General features: G+C 47.5%; 1 protein-coding gene across 1 annotated transcript; it reads right to left on the bottom strand.

Annotated features, from left to right (window-relative positions):
- Nucleotides 1–695: 695 nt before the first annotated feature.
- LMAN2 (lectin, mannose binding 2) lies at nucleotides 696–20,346 on the bottom strand. Its single transcript, XM_082621327.1, has 8 exons — nucleotides 19,976–20,346; nucleotides 19,687–19,805; nucleotides 6,853–6,970; nucleotides 5,943–6,022; nucleotides 5,638–5,799; nucleotides 5,434–5,548; nucleotides 2,639–2,758; nucleotides 696–1,383 (listed from the first exon to the last, which is right to left on the bottom strand). The coding sequence occupies exons 1-8, from the start codon at nucleotides 20,190–20,192 to the stop codon at nucleotides 1,223–1,225; spliced, it is 1,092 nt and encodes a 363-aa protein (XP_082477453.1). The 5' UTR covers nucleotides 20,193–20,346; the 3' UTR covers nucleotides 696–1,222.
- Between the last annotated feature and the right edge of the window lie 468 nt (nucleotides 20,347–20,814).

Here is a 20,814-nt window from a genome sequence, read left to right as displayed (position 1 = left end):
CATGCCTCAGGGCACAGCCAAAAAAAAAAAAAGAAACTCTCAATTTATTGGCCATCCCATGACTTTTTTTGTGGAGAAGGAACATGATCAAGAAGTTAGTGATGGCTGAAATGTTGTTTAACTGTGAGTGGGAAGATGCTGGACTGGATGGAGGCCCTGTCCCATGGCGGGCAGGGGGTCAGGGGAGGACTGGACGCAGCAGCCAGCTGCACCGCGGGGAGAGCCTCAGAGGCTGCCACACATGGCACTTTCCACTGTGGTCTTTCTTCACTCCCTGAACCGCCTTTGACCCTTCATGGCACCAGTGGGAACACCACTGCTGGCCCCAACCTGCCCTCCTGCACCCACAATCCCTTCCAGATCATCCAGAGCCCCTAGAGTTCCCTTGGGTGGAGGTCACACCCACCACATGGGAACCACATCTTCACCTCACTGGATCCTTTCACACAGAGGCCCAGGGAACATGGAGATGGCGCAGGCCCCGCCCCCATGACGCCACCAGCTGTGTGACACTGGGCACGTTTTGCTTGACCTGCAAGACCTGTGATTCCCTACCTGGGAAATGGGGACCACAGCACCTGCCTCCTGGGGCTGTGCCACAGGCCTGAGGGGACGAGGCTAGGAGCTGTAAAGCGTGGCCAGCTGGATGTCATTTGAAGAAAAGAAAAGCAAGTCTCTTAGGACAGCCACACAGCTGAGGTTGGTTATTTCACTTTATTTAGCAAACCGTCACACTATGGGCCCCACCAAACTGCTCCTCCAGCCTCCCCCAAGGGTCTGCCTTGGAAAGAAGCTCAGAGGGTCAACAGGAAGGCCCAGGCTCCCCAGCTGGCCTCCTATTCTGTCACACACACCACACAGCACAGAACAAGATCACTGCTCATGTCCTCAGGTGCCCACCCCAGTGTGGTCTGGGGGCCTCCAGTGTTCAACAGCCACCTGCGGGGGTCTCGGCCCAGCACGAGGCACAGACCCCCTGCTTCTGAGAGGCTGGCATAGGGCAAGGGCCTCTGCACCCAGCTGTGGGGATGTCAAACCCTTTTTCCCCAGCCCTGAAGCCTGTCCCCACTGGGCAAGAAGCAAAATGTACGAAAATACTTCTTTAATTATTTCTTTGAAATGGTTAAGAAATAAGGTCATCTTATTTTTCTTTTATAATCCTAGTTAAAAAAAAAAGTTCACATTAGCGCCAGGGCCCTTCCCCAAGCCGAGCGCCCGCTGCTCAGTAGAAACGCTTGTTCCGCTCCTGCCTCTTCTGAAACACCACGGCCCCCACCACGGCACACACGATGATGCCCAGGAGGGCACAGAGCAGCAGCAGGAACACCCGCCACCCCGTCAGGGGCCCGCTGCGGAAGTTCCCCGTCGGGTCGTCCACGTTGTCTGAGGGAGGAGAGAGTGGGGAATGAGAGGCCGGACGGGCTCCCAGGAGGTGGGGGAGCAGGGCGACAGCCCGTTTAGGCCCCCACACCCACCCTAGAGGCGTCAGCTGTGGCCTGCTCACACCGCACCAGTGAGGGGCAGGGGCATGCACAGAGACTGTCCAACCTCACTGGGACCAAGGTTCCCAGGGATCCAGGCTCCCAGGGATCCAGGCTCCCAGGGATCCAGGCTGAGGTGCTTTCTGCTACAAGAAACTGGTGAACACTGGACTCCTGGGGTCTCCTTGACAGCCTGAGTCTGCCTGAGGCAGGCCCAGGACCTGCTTTCACAAGCCCACCCGCAGCCCAATGCAGTGGTCTGAGGTCCCCATCTGAAGAAACACAGCCCTGGCCACAGGCTGCCCTCACTCATATCTGGATGCGTTCGGTGTCTCCCAGGGCCCCGACCCCAACCCCCATCCTTCTGCTTTGACCCTCTACCCCAATGGGTCCACCTATCTGAAAACGAGTTAACCCCCGCTTGGCCAGCTGCATGGGGTTGCTGGGTGGGCTGGAGCAGATGATGTGTCCGAAAACCCTCGGCAGCAGAAAGCTTTCAACCAAAGGCCGCAAAACTGGTCTATGGCAGGATTTGTTTGGCCCCCAAAACATTTAAAAGCGACTTGAATCTTAAAACAGTGAGATGTCACATGAAATGTTGGGTTCCACCGGTGCTCTATCACCCGCTGGGCCCACATGCACAACTCTGGGGCTCCTGGGATAGATTTCGCCACACACACACACACACACACACACACACACACACACACACACAGGGGCCTCACTTCCCCCACGAGAACCCTTGCTCCGTGAAGACGAAGTGGTGGCTGACTAGTACTCTGGGAAGAACTCAGGCTTGGGGTTTTGCCAAAACTCAAGTTCACATCTTGCCTTTTTACCTCTTTCTAGCTGAGGAAGCCTGAGGATCAGCTCTCCCAGCAGTCACAGGACCTACTTCCAGGCCATTCACTGAGGCCACGCACTGAGGTATCAGAGTGCCCCACACACCACACACACCAACAAACAGCCCCTTTGGCTTCACTGGCCGTTATCCCAGCACTGAGTGCAGGAGGATGCAGACACCAGGTGCTCACACACCTGCTCATGAGCACTGTTTGCTGATCCAAGGGCCTGGCTGGACCAGGGAAGGGCAGATGGACCCCGGGCACTTGCCCGAGCCGGCCCAGGCCCCGCCGGGAGGGGCTGCAAGTGCATACCTTTGGGCGACTTGAGCAAGTTGACGCTGGGCTCGATCTTGGTCCAGTCAATGTTCTCCTCGTCAGGCGTGTGCTCCACCATCAGCTGGAACAGCTTCATGGAGATGATGTCATGATTGTCTGCAGGATGAGAGTTAGCTTCTAAGGGGCCTGGAGCCGCTTCGGCGCACGTGGCCCAACGGCCGCCCCCCCACCACATAAAGTGGCCAGGTTCCCTGGGGAGAACCCAGCAGCCCCCAGCAGGCAGCATTCCAGGGGCTGGAACACCTCCAGAACTCAGCAACAAGAAACCTGGAAGGAGGGAGAGCCAACAGGAAAAAGCAGGAGTTTCACAATCAAAACCACTGGGTCTGATCCTGGCTCTGCTGTCCTCTTTGAGGCTCAGTTTCCTCATTTGTAAATGCAGGTGGTAATCTCCACCTTGCACAGTTATCAAGGCGTATAAATGAGAAAGTACAGACAAGGCACAGGCGTACTGCTTGCAGAGAGTATGTCTTTGAAAACAGAAACAGATAAGGACCCACACATTGTTCTATGACTGGTTGAGAAGCCTGATCCTCCCAAGGGCAGGCAGCCCCCAGACGTTCCTGTCACAGAGACCCAAATACAGGATGCAAACGACTTGGCAGCCAGCTGAAAGCTCGGCCAGACACACAGTCAAGCGACTGTACCTGAGGAGACTTGAGAAAGGCCTGGGTCCAACTAGTATGGGCAGGAGAGAACCTCTAAATGACACTGACAATAACTGATCACCCCATTTTTGAGATGGGGAGGTTGAGGCTCAGAACCAAGACAAGGGTCCCGGTCAGCCTGACTCCAGCTATCAGCTCAGCTGACTAGAATCTGAGGAAAGGTCCAGAAAAGGGAGAACCTAAAGAGCAAGGACCCCCGTGGCTGGACTGGGCAGAGACCAGCCATACCTGACACCAGTACACGCAGCCTCTGGAAGCCCAGGGACAAGCACGGACTCTGGAGTCAGGCAGCAGGTCCCATCTGAGCTCTGCTGTTCTCTGGGTGCATGAACTTGACAAGATCCCTTCAACTCCCAAATGCCCGATGGTCCCAGTCGTATAAAAGGGTAAAGAGACCGCTACCTATCTAAGAACACACCACGTGCCTTTACGCATGCGATGCCTGACGGGAGGCTGGCGTGCACAACCCTCCAACTAATGGTCAGACACTACTGTGTGCATGGCTCCCTCCACTGCCCTTCCCAGGGCCTCTCTAAACAGCCTTAGAGAATATCCACCTGCCACAGATCTGGCTCTGTTTCCAGAACCTTCTCATGACACCTGCTGAAACACTGTCAGATGGAATTCCAAGTAACCCAGAGGAGGGCTGTAGTGAATCCACAGATGGAATAAGACGGGCCATGAGCTGGTAATTACTGAAGCTGGTTAACAGCAACAAGGGGCTTATTAGACCACCTCCCCTCTTACGGGTAGAGTGGAATTTCCACATTAAAAACTTTAAAACAACCCCCCCCCCCACAAAATAGACACTGGGACAGGGTGGACCCAGACATTTGCGTGGTGACGGGCAGGCTCCTGAACGGTGCTGGCTCACAGGTCCTGGAAGCATCTATCCTGACAATAATCAAGCCTCTGACTGCTTCTCCACACTGCTTCCTAGCTCTGGTAGGCAGGAGCCAGCCCCAGGCTTGGTGCCTCCCAAGGGCCCTGAGAAGGGACTAAGGACCAAGGCCAAAGGCCACCATCAAGTGCCACCCAGGCCTGGTGGCCCCAAGAGGCCTGTGTAGGCAGGCAGCATCCCCATGCTTACAGCACGCACCATGGGCCAAACAAGACAGAGCCCTGACTCTGTGGAGCTTACAATTCAGTGAGGGGGACACAGATAATGAAATAAATTACATGGCAGATTCCAGGATGGTTAAGTGCTATGAAGAAAAATAAAGCTAGGAAAGGTGATGGGAAGTGTGCAGGGGACTGGGATGTGTGTATGCGACTTTAAATGAGGGAATCAGGGACAGTCCCACTGAGGAAGTGACATCTGGGCGAGACCTGGAGAAGCCAAGGGAGAGATGCAAGCACAAAGGCCCAAGGCAGGAGGGCAAGGGTGGGTCTGAAGAGCAGCTAGGGGCAGTGTCACCAGGGAGCAGGGAGGATGAGCCAGAGGGAAGGGGGTGGGAAGGTGGCACACAGGCCTGGCAGATCACCACTGGGAGGGAGGTGGGAGGAGCAGCTCTGCTGCTGTGCTGGGAGAAACTGCTGGGGCTGGCGTGGGAGGAGGGACCCTCAGGAAGCTCCTGTGGTTGTCCAAGTGAGGGAGGATGGTGGCCCGGACCTGCCGGCAGTAAAGGAAGGGAGAAAAGTGGTCTGAGGCAGGGAGAAGACAAAGCCAGCAGGACCAGCCAACGGATGGGAGGTGGCGTGTGAGAGAAAATGCAGAGACCAGAATGATACCAAGGTGTTTTGACCTGAGCAACTACAAGGACAGAGGTTCGTTTCTATCTCTGGCTGTGGGTGTGTTAAGGCTGAGAGGCCTGCTTGGCACCAGGCGGAGATGCTGAGCAGGATGCTGGTGACACAGGTCTGGAGGTGGAAATCTGGGGGTCCACTGCATCCAGATTCAAATCCCCCCAGCCCCTAGAGGACAGAGAGAGATGGCGGCTGAGGGACTGCTCATGGATATGGGAAGAGGAGGAAGAAAACCAGGCAAGCGTGGAAGCAAATGAAAGGAGGTCAGGAGGAAAGGGACTGGCTGTGTCACAAGCTCCCAAGATACCAGGGAAGGTCAGACTGAGACTTCATACCTCGCTCAGCCCACACACTCACCAGAGAGGTCGCCGGTGCCGGCCGAGGCTCCGAAGTAGTAGCCAGTGGGCAGGCGCACGCCCGTGATGTCAATGCAGTTCTTCCACTCATTCTTGTCCTCCAGGTCAGTCATCACCTGCGGCCGACCAGCAGGTCAAGGGCAGCCTGGGGCCGGCCTGCCCACCTTCCCGAGCCCCCCCAGAGCCGCCCCTCCCGCCCGCTTACCGTCAGGCGACCCCGGGAGTAGCGCACGGCCAGGAAGGTGTCGTGATCGCGGTTGCGGAAGTCAGCTGTGCAGCCTGCCAGCTCGGTCCAGCGGCCATCCTTGCTGTGGTCGTAGGACAGGGAGCCATTGTTCACCATCACGGAGATGTACGGGAACACACGCTGAAACAAGACACGGGTTACTCTGAGGCCAGCCCAGCCCGTGGGAGGCCGCAGGGCGCCCACCACCCTGATCCCTGGAGGCTCCTCTCATGCAGGGACCAGGGAGAAGTCCTGTTGTGCCCTGCAGGAGAGCAGGGGCCTACCTCTGTGGTCTCATCATTGGGATACGTGTCCAGGAAGATGGCTAAGCCATGGAAGTTGTCTTTGCTTCCAAACACAGGCCCTGGAATTAGAAGGAGATGCTCCTGTAACGGGAGAAACTGGAGTTGTCCCATGGATACCTGAAGGACAAAGTAATGCCAGCATGGGTGGGTTAATCTGTGGTCATTCTCCCAGGAAAGAGAAGGGGTCTTTCAGTGGGGGTGGGGTGGGGGACTGGAGGGTGGTCTCAGGGGTGTGGCAGAGAGGACTGAAGTTTGAAGCCTGAACTGTGAAGGAACAGCACCTGCCTATGTGCTCTGAGGTGTCAGGTGACAAGGGGATACCCAACCTGTGAAAACCAGGTGGCCAGTGCAGTAAGAACCATCCCTTAACCCTTCTGTCCAAGGCGAGACAGCAAACGTTTTAGGCTTTGTGGGCCACAGATGGTCTCTGTCACACAGTCTTCTTTGTTTTATCCTTTTTAAAATGGTAGAGGGACTTCCCTGGTGGTCCAGTGGGTAAGACTCCGTGCTCCCAATGCAGGGGGCCCAGGTTCGATCCCTGGTTGGGGAACTAGAACTCACATGCATGCCACAACTAAGAAGCCCACATGCTGCAACTAAAGATCCCACGTGCTGCAACTAAGACCCAGTGCAGCCCAAATAAATAAATTAAATTAAATTAAATTAAATGGTAGAATGGTAAAACCATTCTTAGCTGGTGTAGAACACCAGGCCACAATGGGGCACAGAGTTGAGCCACAGGGTCATCTTCTAAAAGGACGCTCCCTCCAGTTGCCCCCAGGTCCCAGGTTTCCTCAAAGAGGAGCAGCAGCGCCCTAACAAGGGGGTGCAGAGTGGAGGATCCTTGGCCACAGACGCACAGGTCCCACCTGTGCAAGCGCCACCCTACCTGGCACCAGGCGGTCCCGGGTATACCACAAGGCAATGCCGTCACCATGGAGATTCTTCTTCCCTGCGCCATGGACTTTGAAGTGAACGTGCATCTCCCAGTCCTTGAGGAAGCAAGGCTAGAGGGAGAGCAGAGAGGGCTGCTCAGAGCTCCCCAGGCTTGTGTGCCAGATAGAGGTGACCCGGCACAGACCCTGCACCGAGATGACACTCAGAACAGGGCCAGGCAGCAGGGTCACGAGTGTCACTGACCAACAGACCCCCCAGCGTTCTCAGCAGGGAGGGAGGGGCTGCTGGGCCTCCCAGGTCGGGAGTATCCCAAGGCTGCTGAGGCAGCTTTTTAACAGAATGACGGAGATCCGTAAGCACTTAGAGTTCAAGATCAGGATATTAAAGATACTGAGAGAGGAAAGATAAGTTGCAAAACAGTATCAGCAGTATGTGCTCATGTTTGAAAAAGAAAAATTAGCATATGTGTAGAGAAAGAAGGAAATGAAAGAAATATGAACCAACATTAATGAAAGCTAACTCTGGGAGGGGAATGTCTACTTTCTACGTCTGAATCTTCTGTATTGAACGTATTACTTCTGTAATTAGAAAAAAACTCAAATGAAAAATAAAAACCCTATCTCCCATTGTGGGTGATCTGGCTTGTGCATCACAGATTTACCAGAGTCACTGTTCTGGGCCTGGGCACCAAGAGCCCAGGTGAGGAGACCTGGCCCCTGAGAACACAGGGTTAGCAGGCACCTGCACTACAGCCTGACACAGTGTGAAGTCAGCCCTCCCAGTTCTTGACAGTTCATTGGCTGTGGGAGACCCTGCAGATTCTGGAGGGGGCAACTGTGAGGTGATAAGAACCAGGTCTCAAGGACATATGGGCACGGAATCTAAGTCCAAGACCTGCTGAGGGGATGGAAGGCCTGGTGAACCAGTCTTGCTTTGGACTGAGACGACAAAAACTGCAACTGAAAAGTAAGAATGAATGAGAAAGGCCTCCCAGGGATTGTAGCTCAGCTATGAGTCCTCATCATCCCTGAAATTAGACTAAACAGACTCACCCAAGCCTCACATTTCAGCAAAAAAATCTTGCAAACACAGGGGCTTCCCTGGTGGCGCAGTGGTTAAGAATCTGCCTGCCAATGCAGGGGACACAGGTTCGAGCCCTGGTCCGGGAAGATCCCACATGTCACGGAGCAACTAAGCCTGTGCGCCACAACTACTGAGCCTGTGCTCTAGAGCCCACGAGCCACAACCACTGAGCCCATGAGCCACAACTACTGAAGCCCACGTGCCTAGCCCGTGCTCCGCAACAAGAGAAGCCACCACAATGAGAAGCCTGCGCACCGCAACAAAGAGTAGCCCCCACTCGCCGTAACTAAAGAAAGCCCGCACACAGCAACAAAGACCCAACGCAGCCAAGAATAACAATAAATAAATAAATAAGTTCATTAAGAAAAAGAAAAAAGCTATCTTTCATTCTTCAGGGAGAAGAAAAGTGATCCGGATCCAGATGTAAAGTCAGAGATTCACGAAGGAATGAAGAACAATGACTAAAGTAGATGTGAGACTAAAAATCTAAATAAATATTTGACTGCATAAAACAATAATGCTTTGCGTGATTTAAAACAGAAAGATTAATAACAACAGGGTAAAAAGAGTTAAAGTGTTCTAAAAGCCTTGCATCGTCCTGGAAGGAGTTAGAAGCACGTGTTATCATTAGACTTTGGTAAAACATTATGTGTGCTTTAAAGTCCAGAGAAACCATTAAAATATTGGGAAATAAGCACAGAACTTTCAAGCTAACAGAAGAGTAAAAGTGGAATAAAAATTAACCAACCCAAAAGAAGCCAAGACCCGAGAGAAGAATGAACAGAGAACAGTCAGTACAAACAGAAAGTGAATAGTAAGATGGCAGATTAAACCCAAATAAACATATCAGTAATTTTACTAAATGTAGATGGACTAAATGCTGGTAAGGGTACACATGAGCTCCCTGTATTATTTTCTTTTCTTCTTCTTCTTTTTTTTTTTTAAATGAAGTACAGTTCACATACAATATTAGTTTCAGGGGCACCATATAGGGATTGATATTTATATACATTACGAATTGATCACAATAAGTCTAGTAACTATCTGTCACCATAGAAAGTTATTGTAATATTATTGACCACATTCCCTATGCTGTACATTACATCCCCATGACTTATTTATTTTATAACTGGAAGTCTGTACCTCTTAATCTCTGTATTTTTTCTTACAACTGCATGTGAATCTACAAATATCTCAAAATAAAAAGTTTAATTTTAAAAATAAATAACAGATCAAAGACTTAAACTTAAGAGCTAAAACTCTAAAACTCTTTAGAAAAACGGGAAAATCTTCACAACACCAGATTTAGCAATAATTTCCTAGATATTACACCAAAGCACAGACAACAAAAAAATCAAATTGGACTTCATCAAAATTAAAACCTTTTACACGTCAAAGAACATGAAGAGAATGAAAAGACAACCCACAGACTGAGAGAATATATTTCCAAATCATATATTGATAATGTCCAGAATATATAGAAAACTCCTAAAACTCAACAAAAAACCCAATTCAAAAATGGGCAAAGGACTTGGATACACATTTTTTCATAGAAGAATATATACAAACGGCTAATAAGCACATGAAAAGACGCTCAACATCATTAGTCATTAGAGAAATGCAAATCAAAGCCACAAGATACCACTCCACACCCATTCGGATGGCTATCATCAAAAAAATGGAAAGGGCTTCCCTGGTGGCGCAGTGGTTGACAGTCTGCCTGCCAATGGAGGGGACGCGGGTTCGAGCCCTGGTCTGGGAGGATCCCACATGCCACGTGGCAACTGGGCCCGTGAGCCACAACTGCTGAGCCTGCACGTCTGGAGCCTGTGCTCCACAACAAGAGAGGCCGCGACAGTGAGAGGCCCGCGCACCGTGATGAAGAGTGGCCCCTGCTCGCCGCAACTAGAGAAAGCCCTCGCACAGAAACGAAGACCCAACACGGCCAAAAATAAATAAATAAAAATAAATAAATTTTTTTTAAAAATGGAAAATAAGTATTGTAAAGATGTGGAGAAATTGGAACCCTGATGCACTGCTGGTGAGAATGTAAAATGGTGTGGTTGCTATGGAAAACAGTTTGGTGGTCCTCAAAAAGTTAAACAAAGAGTTACCATATGACCCAGCGATTCCACTTCCTAGGTATTTAGCAAAAATAAGTGAAAACAGGCACAACAGCCACCTATGTCCACCCACGTACGTAGCAGCGCTGTTCACAATAGCCAAAAGGTGGAAACCACCCAGTGTCCAACAACAGATGAATGGATAAACAAAATGTGGTGTGCGCGCACACACGCACATGCACACACACACACACACAGAGGAATGTTATTTAGCCATAAAAAGGAATGAAGTACTAATACATGCTACAACATGGATGAACCTTGCAGATATTATGCTAAGTGAAATAAGCCAGATATAGACAAATATTCTATAATTCCATTTATGTGAGGTACCTAGAAGAGTCAAATTCAGAAACAGAAAGTAGAATAGTGGTTACCAGGGGCTGTGGGGAGGAAGGGAACGGGGAGTTAGTGCTTAATGAGTACAGTTTCAGCTTGGGATGATGAAAAAGTTCTGGAGATAGATGGTGGTGATGGCTGCACACCAAGGTGAATGTACTTCATGCCACTAAACTGTACACTTGAAAGTGGTTAAGGGACTTCCCTGGTGGCGCAGTGGTTTGGAATCCGCCTGCCAATGCAGGGGACACGCGTTCAAGCCCTGGTCCGGGAAGATCCCACATAATGTGAAGCAACTAAGCCCGTGCACCACAACTACTGAGCCTGAGCTCTAGAGCCCGCGAGCCACAACTACTGAGGCTGTGTGCCACAAATATGAAGCCCGCGAGCTGTAACTACTGAAGCCTGTGCGCTACAACTACTGAAGCCCGCATGCCTAGAGCCTGCGCACTGCAACAAGAGAAGCCACGGCAATGAGAAGCCCGCGCACTGCAATGAAGAATAGCCCCTGCTCGCCGAGAAAGCCGTGCACAGCAACAAAGACCCAATGCCGCCAAAAATAAATAAATAAATTTATTTTTTTAATTATAAAAACAAAAGTGGTTAAGATGGTAAATTTTATGTCATGTATATTTTACCACAATAAAAATTTTTTGAGAAATTTTATTTTCTTTTTCATGCAGATACATATTTACAGTAATCAAAGTATTTACATTTTTTACAGTATTTACATTTTTTTAATATTGAAGATTGATTTACAATGTTAATTTCTGCTGTACAGCAAAGTGACTCAGTTATACAGATACATATATTCTTTTTCATATTATTTTCCATTATGGATTATCATAGGATATTGAATATAGTTCCCTGTGCTGTACAGTAGGACCTTGTCGTTTATAATTTGCATCTGCTAATCCCAAACTCCCAATCCTTCCCTCCCCCACCCCCTTCCCCCTTGGCAACCACAAGTATGTTCTCTATATCGGTGAGTCTGTTTCTGTTTCATAGATACGTTCATTTGTGTCATATTTTAGATTCTACATATAATTGATGTATTTGTTTTTCTCTGACTTCACTTAGTATGATCATCTCTAGGTCCATCCATGTTGCTGCAAATGGCATTACTTCATTCGTTTTTGTAGCTGAGTAATACTCCATTGTATACCCACATCCTTATCCATTCATCTGTCGATGGACATTTAGGTTGTTTCTGTGTCTTGGCTATTGTAAATAGTACTGCAATGAACACTGGAGTGCATGTATCTTTTCAAATTAGAGTTTTGTCTGGATATATGCCCAGGAGTGGGATTGCCGGATCATATGGAAAATCTATTTTTAGTTTTTTGAGGTATCTCTATACTGGCTGCACCAATTTACATTCCCACCAACAGTGTAAGAGGGTTCCCTTTTCTCCACACCCTCTCCAGCATTTATTATTTGTAGACTTTTTAATGATGGCCATTCTGACCGGTGTGAGGTGGTACCTCATTGCAGTTTTGATTTGCATTTCTCTAATAATCAGAGATGATGAGTATCTTTTCATGTGCCTATTAGCCATCTGTATGTCTTCTTTGGAGAAATGTCTATTTAGGTTTTCTGCTCATTTTTTGATTGGGTTGGGGGTTTTTTTTGTTGTTGAACTGTATGAGCTGTTTGTATATTTTGGAAATTAAGCCCTTGTCGGTCGCATCATTTGCAAATACTTTCTCCCAGTCCATAGGTTTCTTTTCATTTTGTTTATGGTTTCCTTTGCTGTGCAAAAGCTTATAAGTTTGACCAGGTCCCATTTGTTTATTTTTGCTTTTATTTCTATTGCCTTGGGAGACTGACCTAAGGAAATATTGGTAGGATTTATGTCAGAGAATGTTTTGCCTATGTTCTCTTCTAGGAATTTTATGGTGTCATGTCATATTTAAGTCTTTAAGCCATTTTGAGTTTATTTTTGTACATGGTGTGAGGGTGTGTTCTAACTTCATTGATTTACATGAAGCCGTCTAACTTTCCCAACACCACTTGCTGAAGAGACTGTCTTTTCCCCATTGTATATTCTTGTGTCCTTTGTGGTGACCATTACATTTAAAAAAACTGTCCCAATGCCATTGAGTATCGTACTGAAGACAATCGTTTCAAAAATTAAAGTATTTAAAAGTAAAAAACAATAAAAGGTTAAATGGTAAATTTTATGTTATTGTGTTTTACCACAATAAAAATAAATGAATAACCGCCCAAAAGCCTAATTTTATGCTGTTTACAGGAGACAACTCTAAAACATAAAGAAGTGGGAAAAAGAAAAGGATAGAAAAAGATATTACATGCAAAAACTAAGCAAAAGCAAGCTTGTGCAGCTATGCCAATAACAAAGTTTAGAAGGAGGCTCTTCTTAAGAACAAAGGACTCCATTTTTCAGGAAAATTTTGGTCTCAAAATATATAAAGCAGAAACTGACAGACTACAAAGATAAAGACAAATCCATACACAGGCATTTTAATACACCTCTCCTAATAACTGATAAAAACAAGCAAAAATGTCAGAAGGATATAGAGATTTGAACCCAATCAGCAAACATGACCTAAGGACCTAAATGGCACACTTCACTCAAGCAGTAAAGAATCCACATCCTTCACAAACACACACGGAATGTTTCCCCAAAATCCTGATCATTCGAAGGACCATTTGCAAGTCTCAACAGACCTCTAAGGATTGAAATCATAAAACCTGTTCCTTGACCATGATGAAATTAAACTAGATATCAATAACTTAAAAAATAAAGAGAACTAGAAAAGCCCTCATGTATTTGAAAAAACTTAAAAACATATCTCACATACACAAAAGTCAGCCCAGAAACTAAGATTTCAAATGGGCTCTTTGGTGCCCAGGAGTTTTCTATGCCTGGGAACAATGCACTGAGATAAGACCCCAAGCTGGTGGGAGGTGTGCCTCTGAGAAGGGCAACGATGCACTGGAAGGTGAGAAAAGAAAACCTCCCCTCCTGTCCCTGGCATGTTTGCAGGGAGATCAGTTTCAGGAAAGAGTACACATGGAAGTTGAGGACCTAGAAACCGATACCTCCAAGACTATCCCGGCCTTAGAAAGTCTCTGTGTACTGCAGGTAAGACTGTAGATCATCAGACAGAATACTGTGATACAGACAATATAAAGAAGGATTTTAAGCAGATGAGGTACGGGCTAGAACTGATGTAGAAGTTGCTCTTGAGGGCAGAACATGACATGGCCATGGTCTTCCATCCTGGCCGCACAGCTGAGCCACATGGGGAGCTTAGAAATCTTAATGCCCTGGCCCTCCCCCAGGCCAACTAAATCAGAATCAATCATTGGCAGTCACAGACCATTTTACAGTTAGGTAGTTTCTGTGTCTTGGCTTGCAACAAAGTGAAAGGCAGACCTAATCCTTTTTTTTTTAAATTGGAGTTGCTTTACAATGTTGTGTTAGTTTCTGCTGTATAGCAAAGTGAATCAGTTATACGTATACATATATCCACTCTTTTTTGGATTTCCTTCCCATTTAGGTCACCACAGACCATTGAGTGTTCCCTGTGCTATACAGTAGGTTCTCATTAGTTATCTATTTTATATTGTCTATAGTAGTGCATATACATCAATCCCAATCTCCCATAAGTTTGTTCTCTACATCTGTGACTCTATTTCTGCTTTGCAAATAAGTTCATCTGTACCATTTTTCTAGATTCCACATATAAGCGATATTATACGATATTTGTTTTTCTCTTTCTGACTTACTTCACTCTGTATGACAGTCTCTAGGTCTATCCACATCAAGGCAGAGCTAATCTAACAGTCAGCTAATACATTGTTAAAATTTTTGATGAAAGATCACTACATGATTTAGGGTTTATAAACCAAAGAAGTTCAAAACATTGAGTGACCCTGCTATAACAAAACTCCCTGCATCTCCATCTATTTAAGCAAACACAAGTTCTCAGCATTCACACAGATAATAACAAAAAGCAGAAGTCACACTAAAGCTTCTCATTCTGACAATGACATCCATCCAAATAGGGGTGGGGAGATGACAGCTGGATGAGATGCAATTCAATAAATGTTTACTTTGTGTAATAATTATTCAAAAATTGTATAATGTGTAAGGCATTTCTTTTGATCAACTGTATACCAATGATAATTATAATAATCCCAAAGAAAATATTAACTTAATTCCAAGGTCCCAACAAGGTTAAAAGCTTAAATTATTACACTTATTTTATTTGCAGAGAAACATGACAGGCTAATCAGTAAAATTTTCAAGCATTAAATATACTGCATTAAGATAAAATTCTGGGGCTTCCCTGGTGGCGCAGTGGTTGAAAGTCCGCCTGCTGATGCAGGGGACACGGGTTCACGCCCTGGTCTGGGAAGATCCCACATGCCGCAGAGCGGCTGGGCCCGTGAGCCATGGCCGCTGAGCCTGCACGCCCGGAGCCTGTGCTCCGCAACGGGAGAGGCCACAGCAGTGAGAGGCCCGCGTACCGTAAAAAAAAAAAAAAAAAGATAAAATTCTGTGTGGGAAATGAAATGAAAATACAAGTTCAATTTTTAAAAATGATGTACAATTTGGGCTTATTCAAGTGGATCTCAAAAGGGAACCCTCCTGCACTGTTGGTGGGAATGTAAATTGATACAGCCACTATGGAGAACAGTATGGAGGTTCCTTGAAAAACTAATAATAGAACTACCATATGACCCAGCAATCCCACTACTGGACATATACCCTGAGAAAACCATAATTCAAAAAGAGTCATGTACCAAAATGTTCACTGTAGCACTATTTACAATAGCCAGGACACGGAAGCAACCTAAGTGTCCACTGACAGATGAATGGATAAAGATGTGGCACATATATACAATGGAATATTACTCAGCCATAAAAAGGAACGAAATTGAGTTATTTGTAATGAGGTGGATGGACCTAGAGTCTGTCATGCAGAGTAAAGTAAGTCAGAAAGAGAAAAACAAATATCATATGCTAACACACATATACAGAATCTAAACAAACAGTACTGATGAACCTAGTGGCAGGGCAGGAATAAAGACACAGACGTAGAGAATGGACTTGAGGACACAGGGCAGGAAGGGGAAGCTGGGAGGAAGTGAGAGAGTGGCACTGACATATATACAGTACCAAATGTAAAATGGGCGGCTAGTGGAAAGCTGCTGCACAGCACAGGGAGACCAGCTCGGTGCTCTGTGACAACCTAGAGGGGTGGGATAGGGAGGGTGGGAGGGAGGCTCAAGAGGGAGGGGATATGCGGATATATGTATACGTCTAGCTGATTCACTTTCTTATACAGCAGCAACTAACAACACTGTAAAGCAATTATACTCCAGTAAAGATACCCAAATAAATAAATAAATACATAAAAGAGTGGATCTCAAATTGCAATATTTAGATTCCACTGAACAGGAGGCGGGGGAAGAAAGACAGCACAGTTATATTCCAGACTGAAAAACTTGATGAAGGCAAGTGCAGAATTCTCTCAGCCTGTGACACTGCCAACCACCAACTACCTCCAACCATAATTAAGTTACTTGTGACTGAGCCAATTTCTAGCAGTCCCAGCGCTATTGTACCTCAGTTTAAAAATAAAAAAATTCTTCATGTTATGCTGAACTCACTTCCTTGAAAAATACAAGGCTACATTATAATTTTTAAAAGGTATCAGAAAACATGGGGACTTCCCTGGCAGTCCAGTGGCTGGGACACCACGCTTCCACTGCAGGGGGCCCGGGTTCGATCCCTGGTTGGGGAACTAACATCCTGCATGCCGCACAGTGAGGCCAAAAGAAAAGGTATCTGAAAATACATGGGACCTAATTAAACTTAAAAGCTTTTGCACAGCAAAGGAAACCATAAACAGAACAAAAAGACAATCCACAGAATGGGAGAAGACATTTGCAAGCGAAGCAACCGACAAGGGATTAATCTCCAAAGTATACAAACAGATCACGCAGCTCAATCAATATCAAAAACAAACAACACAATCAAAAAATGGGCAGAAGATCTAAATAGACATTTCTCCAGAGAAGACATACAGATGGCCAAGAAGCACATGAAAAGCTACTGAACATCACTGATTATTAGAGAAATGCACATCAACACTACAATGAGGGGGTGGCTGAGCAGGCAGGCAGGCGGCTAGGTGGGTGGCAGCGGCCTCTGGGCAGTAGAGGGGGCTCTGGGGTGGCACCACGGGCAAGGGTAGAGGGGCAAGTTGGCCACCACCGCTGCCGGGGGGGGGGGGCGGTTGGTAGGGAGGAGAGCCACTTCCGGGTAGGGAGTGGGTGGGAGAAGGAAAGGCGGGCAGCCGCTCGGCTGCGGCACTCTTTAAATTTTTTTGGGGTGCCACAGAGGCGACCCCTGGAGCTGATGTTCCTGATCCCCAGGGTGACAATGGCTGCTGCCTAACCTGGAAAGAGGAATGCCAGCTCCTGAGCAGGCCTCACTGGTGGAGGAGAGGCAACCACAGACCCATCAGGAAGCTGCCTCCACTGGCCCAGGCATGGAACCCGAGACCACAGCCATCACTATTCTAGCTTCCATGAAGGAGCAGATAGCCCTGCATGTTGAAGAACGTTGGAAACCTACCATGATGTTTGCTATGTGATTCCTTGCTGGCCTCAGATGACTTCAAAATTTTATCTTTTGGCAAAGAACAGTATTCTGAATGGATGTTTTGTGGGAGAAAGCAAAAGGGGTTCTGGTTTCTCGAGACAGAAGGAACCTACTTCTGCTCATGGGCTACCTCTTTTGTGAAGCCATGTTCACCCCAGCCTGAAGTCAACAAGTCAACTCTCTCCTGATCTTCTTTAGCACTTTATACCACTGCTCTCTTATCAAATGCTCCTTTGAATGATATAATAAAAAGTCACCTAAGGATAAAAAAAAAAAAAAAACCTACAATGAGGTATCACCTCACACCAGTCAGAATGGCCATCATCAGAAAGTCTACAGGGACTTCCCTGGTGGCACAGTGGTTAAAACCCCATGCTCCCAATGCAGGGGGCCCAGATTCAATCACTGGTCAGGGGAACTAGATCCCACATGCATGCCACAACTAAGAGTTCTCATGCCACAACTAAAAGACCCAGTGCAACCAAATAAATATTTTTTTTAAAAAGTCTATAAACAATAAATGCTGGAGAGGGTGTGGAGAAAAGGGAACTCTCCTACACTGTTGGTGGGAATGTAAACTGGTACAACCACTATGGAGAACAGTATGGAGGTTCCTTAAAAAACTAAAAATAGAATTACCATATGATCCAGCAATCCCACTACTGGGCATATACCCAGACAAAACTCTAATTTGAAAAGATACATGCACCCCAATGTTCACTGAAGCACTATTTAAAATAGTGAAGACATGGTAGCAACCTAGATGTCCACTGACATGGATAAAGAAAATGTGGTACATATATACAATGGAATATTACTCAGCCATAAAAAAGAATGAAATAATGCCATTTGCAGCAACATGGATGGACCTAGAGATTACCATACTAAGTGAAGTAAGTCAGACAAAGACAAACATCATATGATATCACTTCTATATGAAATGTAAAAAAAAAAAGATACAAATGAACTTATTTACAAAACAGAAACAGACTCACAGACTTTGAAAACAAACTTATGGTTACCAAAGGGGAAACGTGGGGGAGGGATAAATTAGGAGTTTGGGATTAACAAATACACACTACTGTATATAAAATAAACAACAAGGACCTACTGTATAGCAAAGGGGACTCTACTCAATATTCTGTAATAACCTATATGGGAAAAGAATCTGAAAAAAGAATGGATATATGTATATGTATAAATGAATCACTTTGCTGTACACCTAAAACTAACACAACATTGTAAATCAACTATATTCTAATATAAAATAAAAAATTTTTTTAATTTATATGACAGAAAAATGTGACAGAATGTGACTCCGGGGGAAATAGTTAATGAAGTACTCTCTGAGTGGGTGGCACTCGAGCTGAGACTTAACAGATAAGAAGAAACCAAGCAAGCATGAAGAGACTGGAGACAGCGTCCCAGACAGAGGGAACAAGTGCAAAGGTCCTGAGGCAAGAAGGCAGCCAGAGAGGCTGGAACAAAATTAACAGAGCGAATGACTGGAAATGCCAGGCACTAGGGGCCAGACTGTGCAGACATAATGCATGTTTATCCCTTCACAGGAGACCCCAGGCTCTGAGGATCAGAGTGAAAGCTGAACAAAGTATCCCCAGATGCCCCTAGCTGGAAAGAGAGGTGGAGCTGAGGTAACAGGCAGATGAGGCAACACAAGGACAGTGTGGGCTCTCAGAACTAAATGGGGACGTCATCCAGAAGGGACCAAAGAGCAGGGTAACAAAGAAAACTAGGACACTAGCCAACAGTTTAGGCCATGGCAACAGTTGGGTTCAGGCAGGCTGAGGAAGGAGTACATTCTGCTCCCAATTATTACCCTTTCACCCCTTTCCTGACCTTCCTTGGTGTGGAGTCTGTGCAGCAGCTGATCTTGGCCACTGCTTATATATGACACACCAGTGACACCTGAGGCTCCCTAACCTCTGCAGCAAAGGTCACAGAAACTAAACTGCCCATGAGTCCACTGATGACTAGACCCTCAATCAAGCACTGAGGAAGGGGACTGAGTCTGCAAGTATTTCTAAGGGGTTCCTCCACTGTCCAGGCTGGGTCAAGTGTAGCAAATGAATTGCTGGGCTTGGAGATGAGACAGATCAGAGTTTAAACGTTGTTTATGCCATTCGCTGTCAGTTAGCTCTGCAAAAACTCAGGATAGCCATCTACATCCGTCTGTTTGAGAATTAAGTGCAATAAGGCACGTTAAAGTCAGTGCCTAACACACAAAAAATACCCAATGAAGACTCCACTCGTTCCATTTATCCCACTAATGAGAGGGTTCAGTTCAGGCAGATGACAGCCCCACTACTTACTGGCTATGTGATTTTGGGGAAGGCACTTTCAACTCTGAGTCTTAGCTTCTTAATAGTGAAATAGAGATAACATCAGTTACTTCTCATGGCTTTTGAAGGAATGAAGTAAGAAGAGTGTACGAAATGTCAAGCACAGCTCCTGACACATGGTTACTTCGATTGTCATTACCTGTTATTACTGGCGGGTGTGACCAAGATGGGGAAGGGGCCGGAGGAGGGAAGGGCGGCCTTCAAACTAAGCTCAGGTCTAGGCTGCTGACTGCAGTGGCTTACTTAATGCTCTGCCTAGCCTCCTGGGAACCACTCACCAGGTGGTTCCAGATAGAGCCCTCTTTGCTGCGCTCGTCAGGGGTCAGACGCACGTACTGGCTCGTGAGCATTGTGCTGCCTTGGAAGTCCCAGAGGAGCGTGGAGCTGGAACCGACCCCTGTGGGCAGAGACACGGGCACAGACAGGTGCGTAAAAGGCCAGGCCAGGACTCGCTTTGCCAGAGGCAGGGAACCCACAGAACTGCTCTGACCAGAATAAAGGGCACCCCTTCCCCAACCCCATCCAGCCTCGCCCTCACCCTGAACTCATTCCCGCCCCAGGCCTCACCGTGGTAGGGCTTGATGAGCGAATGCTCCCGTTTGAGGTGTTCACTGTTGCCGTCAGTTATATCGGCAGCCACCGGCCCCAGAAACAGGAGAAAAAGTATAAGTGTAGTGGGGCCAGGGCCGGGGCCGGGAAGCCCAGGCCTCCCCGGGCATCGCCGGCCCCAGCCCCAGCGCCAAACCCAGCCTGCCGCCGCCGCCGCCGCCGCCGCTGCCGCCATTCTCCGTTCCTCTCGACCACTTCCGTCTTAGGACTTCCGCCTTCCGGGTGTTCCATCTAATAGCCTCCGGCCGGAAGCCCTCCAACCCTAGTGTCACCTGGGAACTGCCAGCAAAAGCAAAGCCTCGCTGCCGTGGAGACGGCAGCTGTATTTGCTGAGCAGCCTCCCATCCTGGTCGAGTGCCTTGGCGGCTGCGAGGCACCTGTCAGCCAGCCTCAGCAATAGGTTCTTATGAGCGACAAGAGCAGCAGCCAATCATGGAACAGCACGTTCGGCTCGTGGGCCAACGGGGAGCAGAGGGATGATTTGTGTCGGCGGGCAGCGCGAGGGTCGTCTGTGAAGTGGGGCATGCTGGAACTCGTAGTTTTCATGGGCCGCTCGCGCAGGCTAGGAAGACGAAGCCTAGAACGCTCTTTGCCTCTGGCCACTGGTGGCGTCCCTGGAGTAACCTTTCCCAGTTCAAGAAGAAGGGAGTTCTAAATTGAAGGCGGAGACCAGAATTCCATCTCCCGCGCCGCCTAGAACTCACTAGGGCGAGACTTTTTAGCCATTTCTGGCTCCCGCCTTTGGAAACAGAATTCCTTTACTTGATGCCGTCCAGTACTCCCAGTTCCTCAGGCCC

This window comes from Mesoplodon mirus, assembly GCF_964341445.2.
Source record: "Mesoplodon mirus genome assembly, chromosome: 5".
NCBI classification, from domain to species: domain Eukaryota; kingdom Metazoa; phylum Chordata; class Mammalia; order Artiodactyla; family Ziphiidae; genus Mesoplodon; species Mesoplodon mirus.
This window is presented reverse-complemented; position numbering and strand designations above follow the sequence as displayed.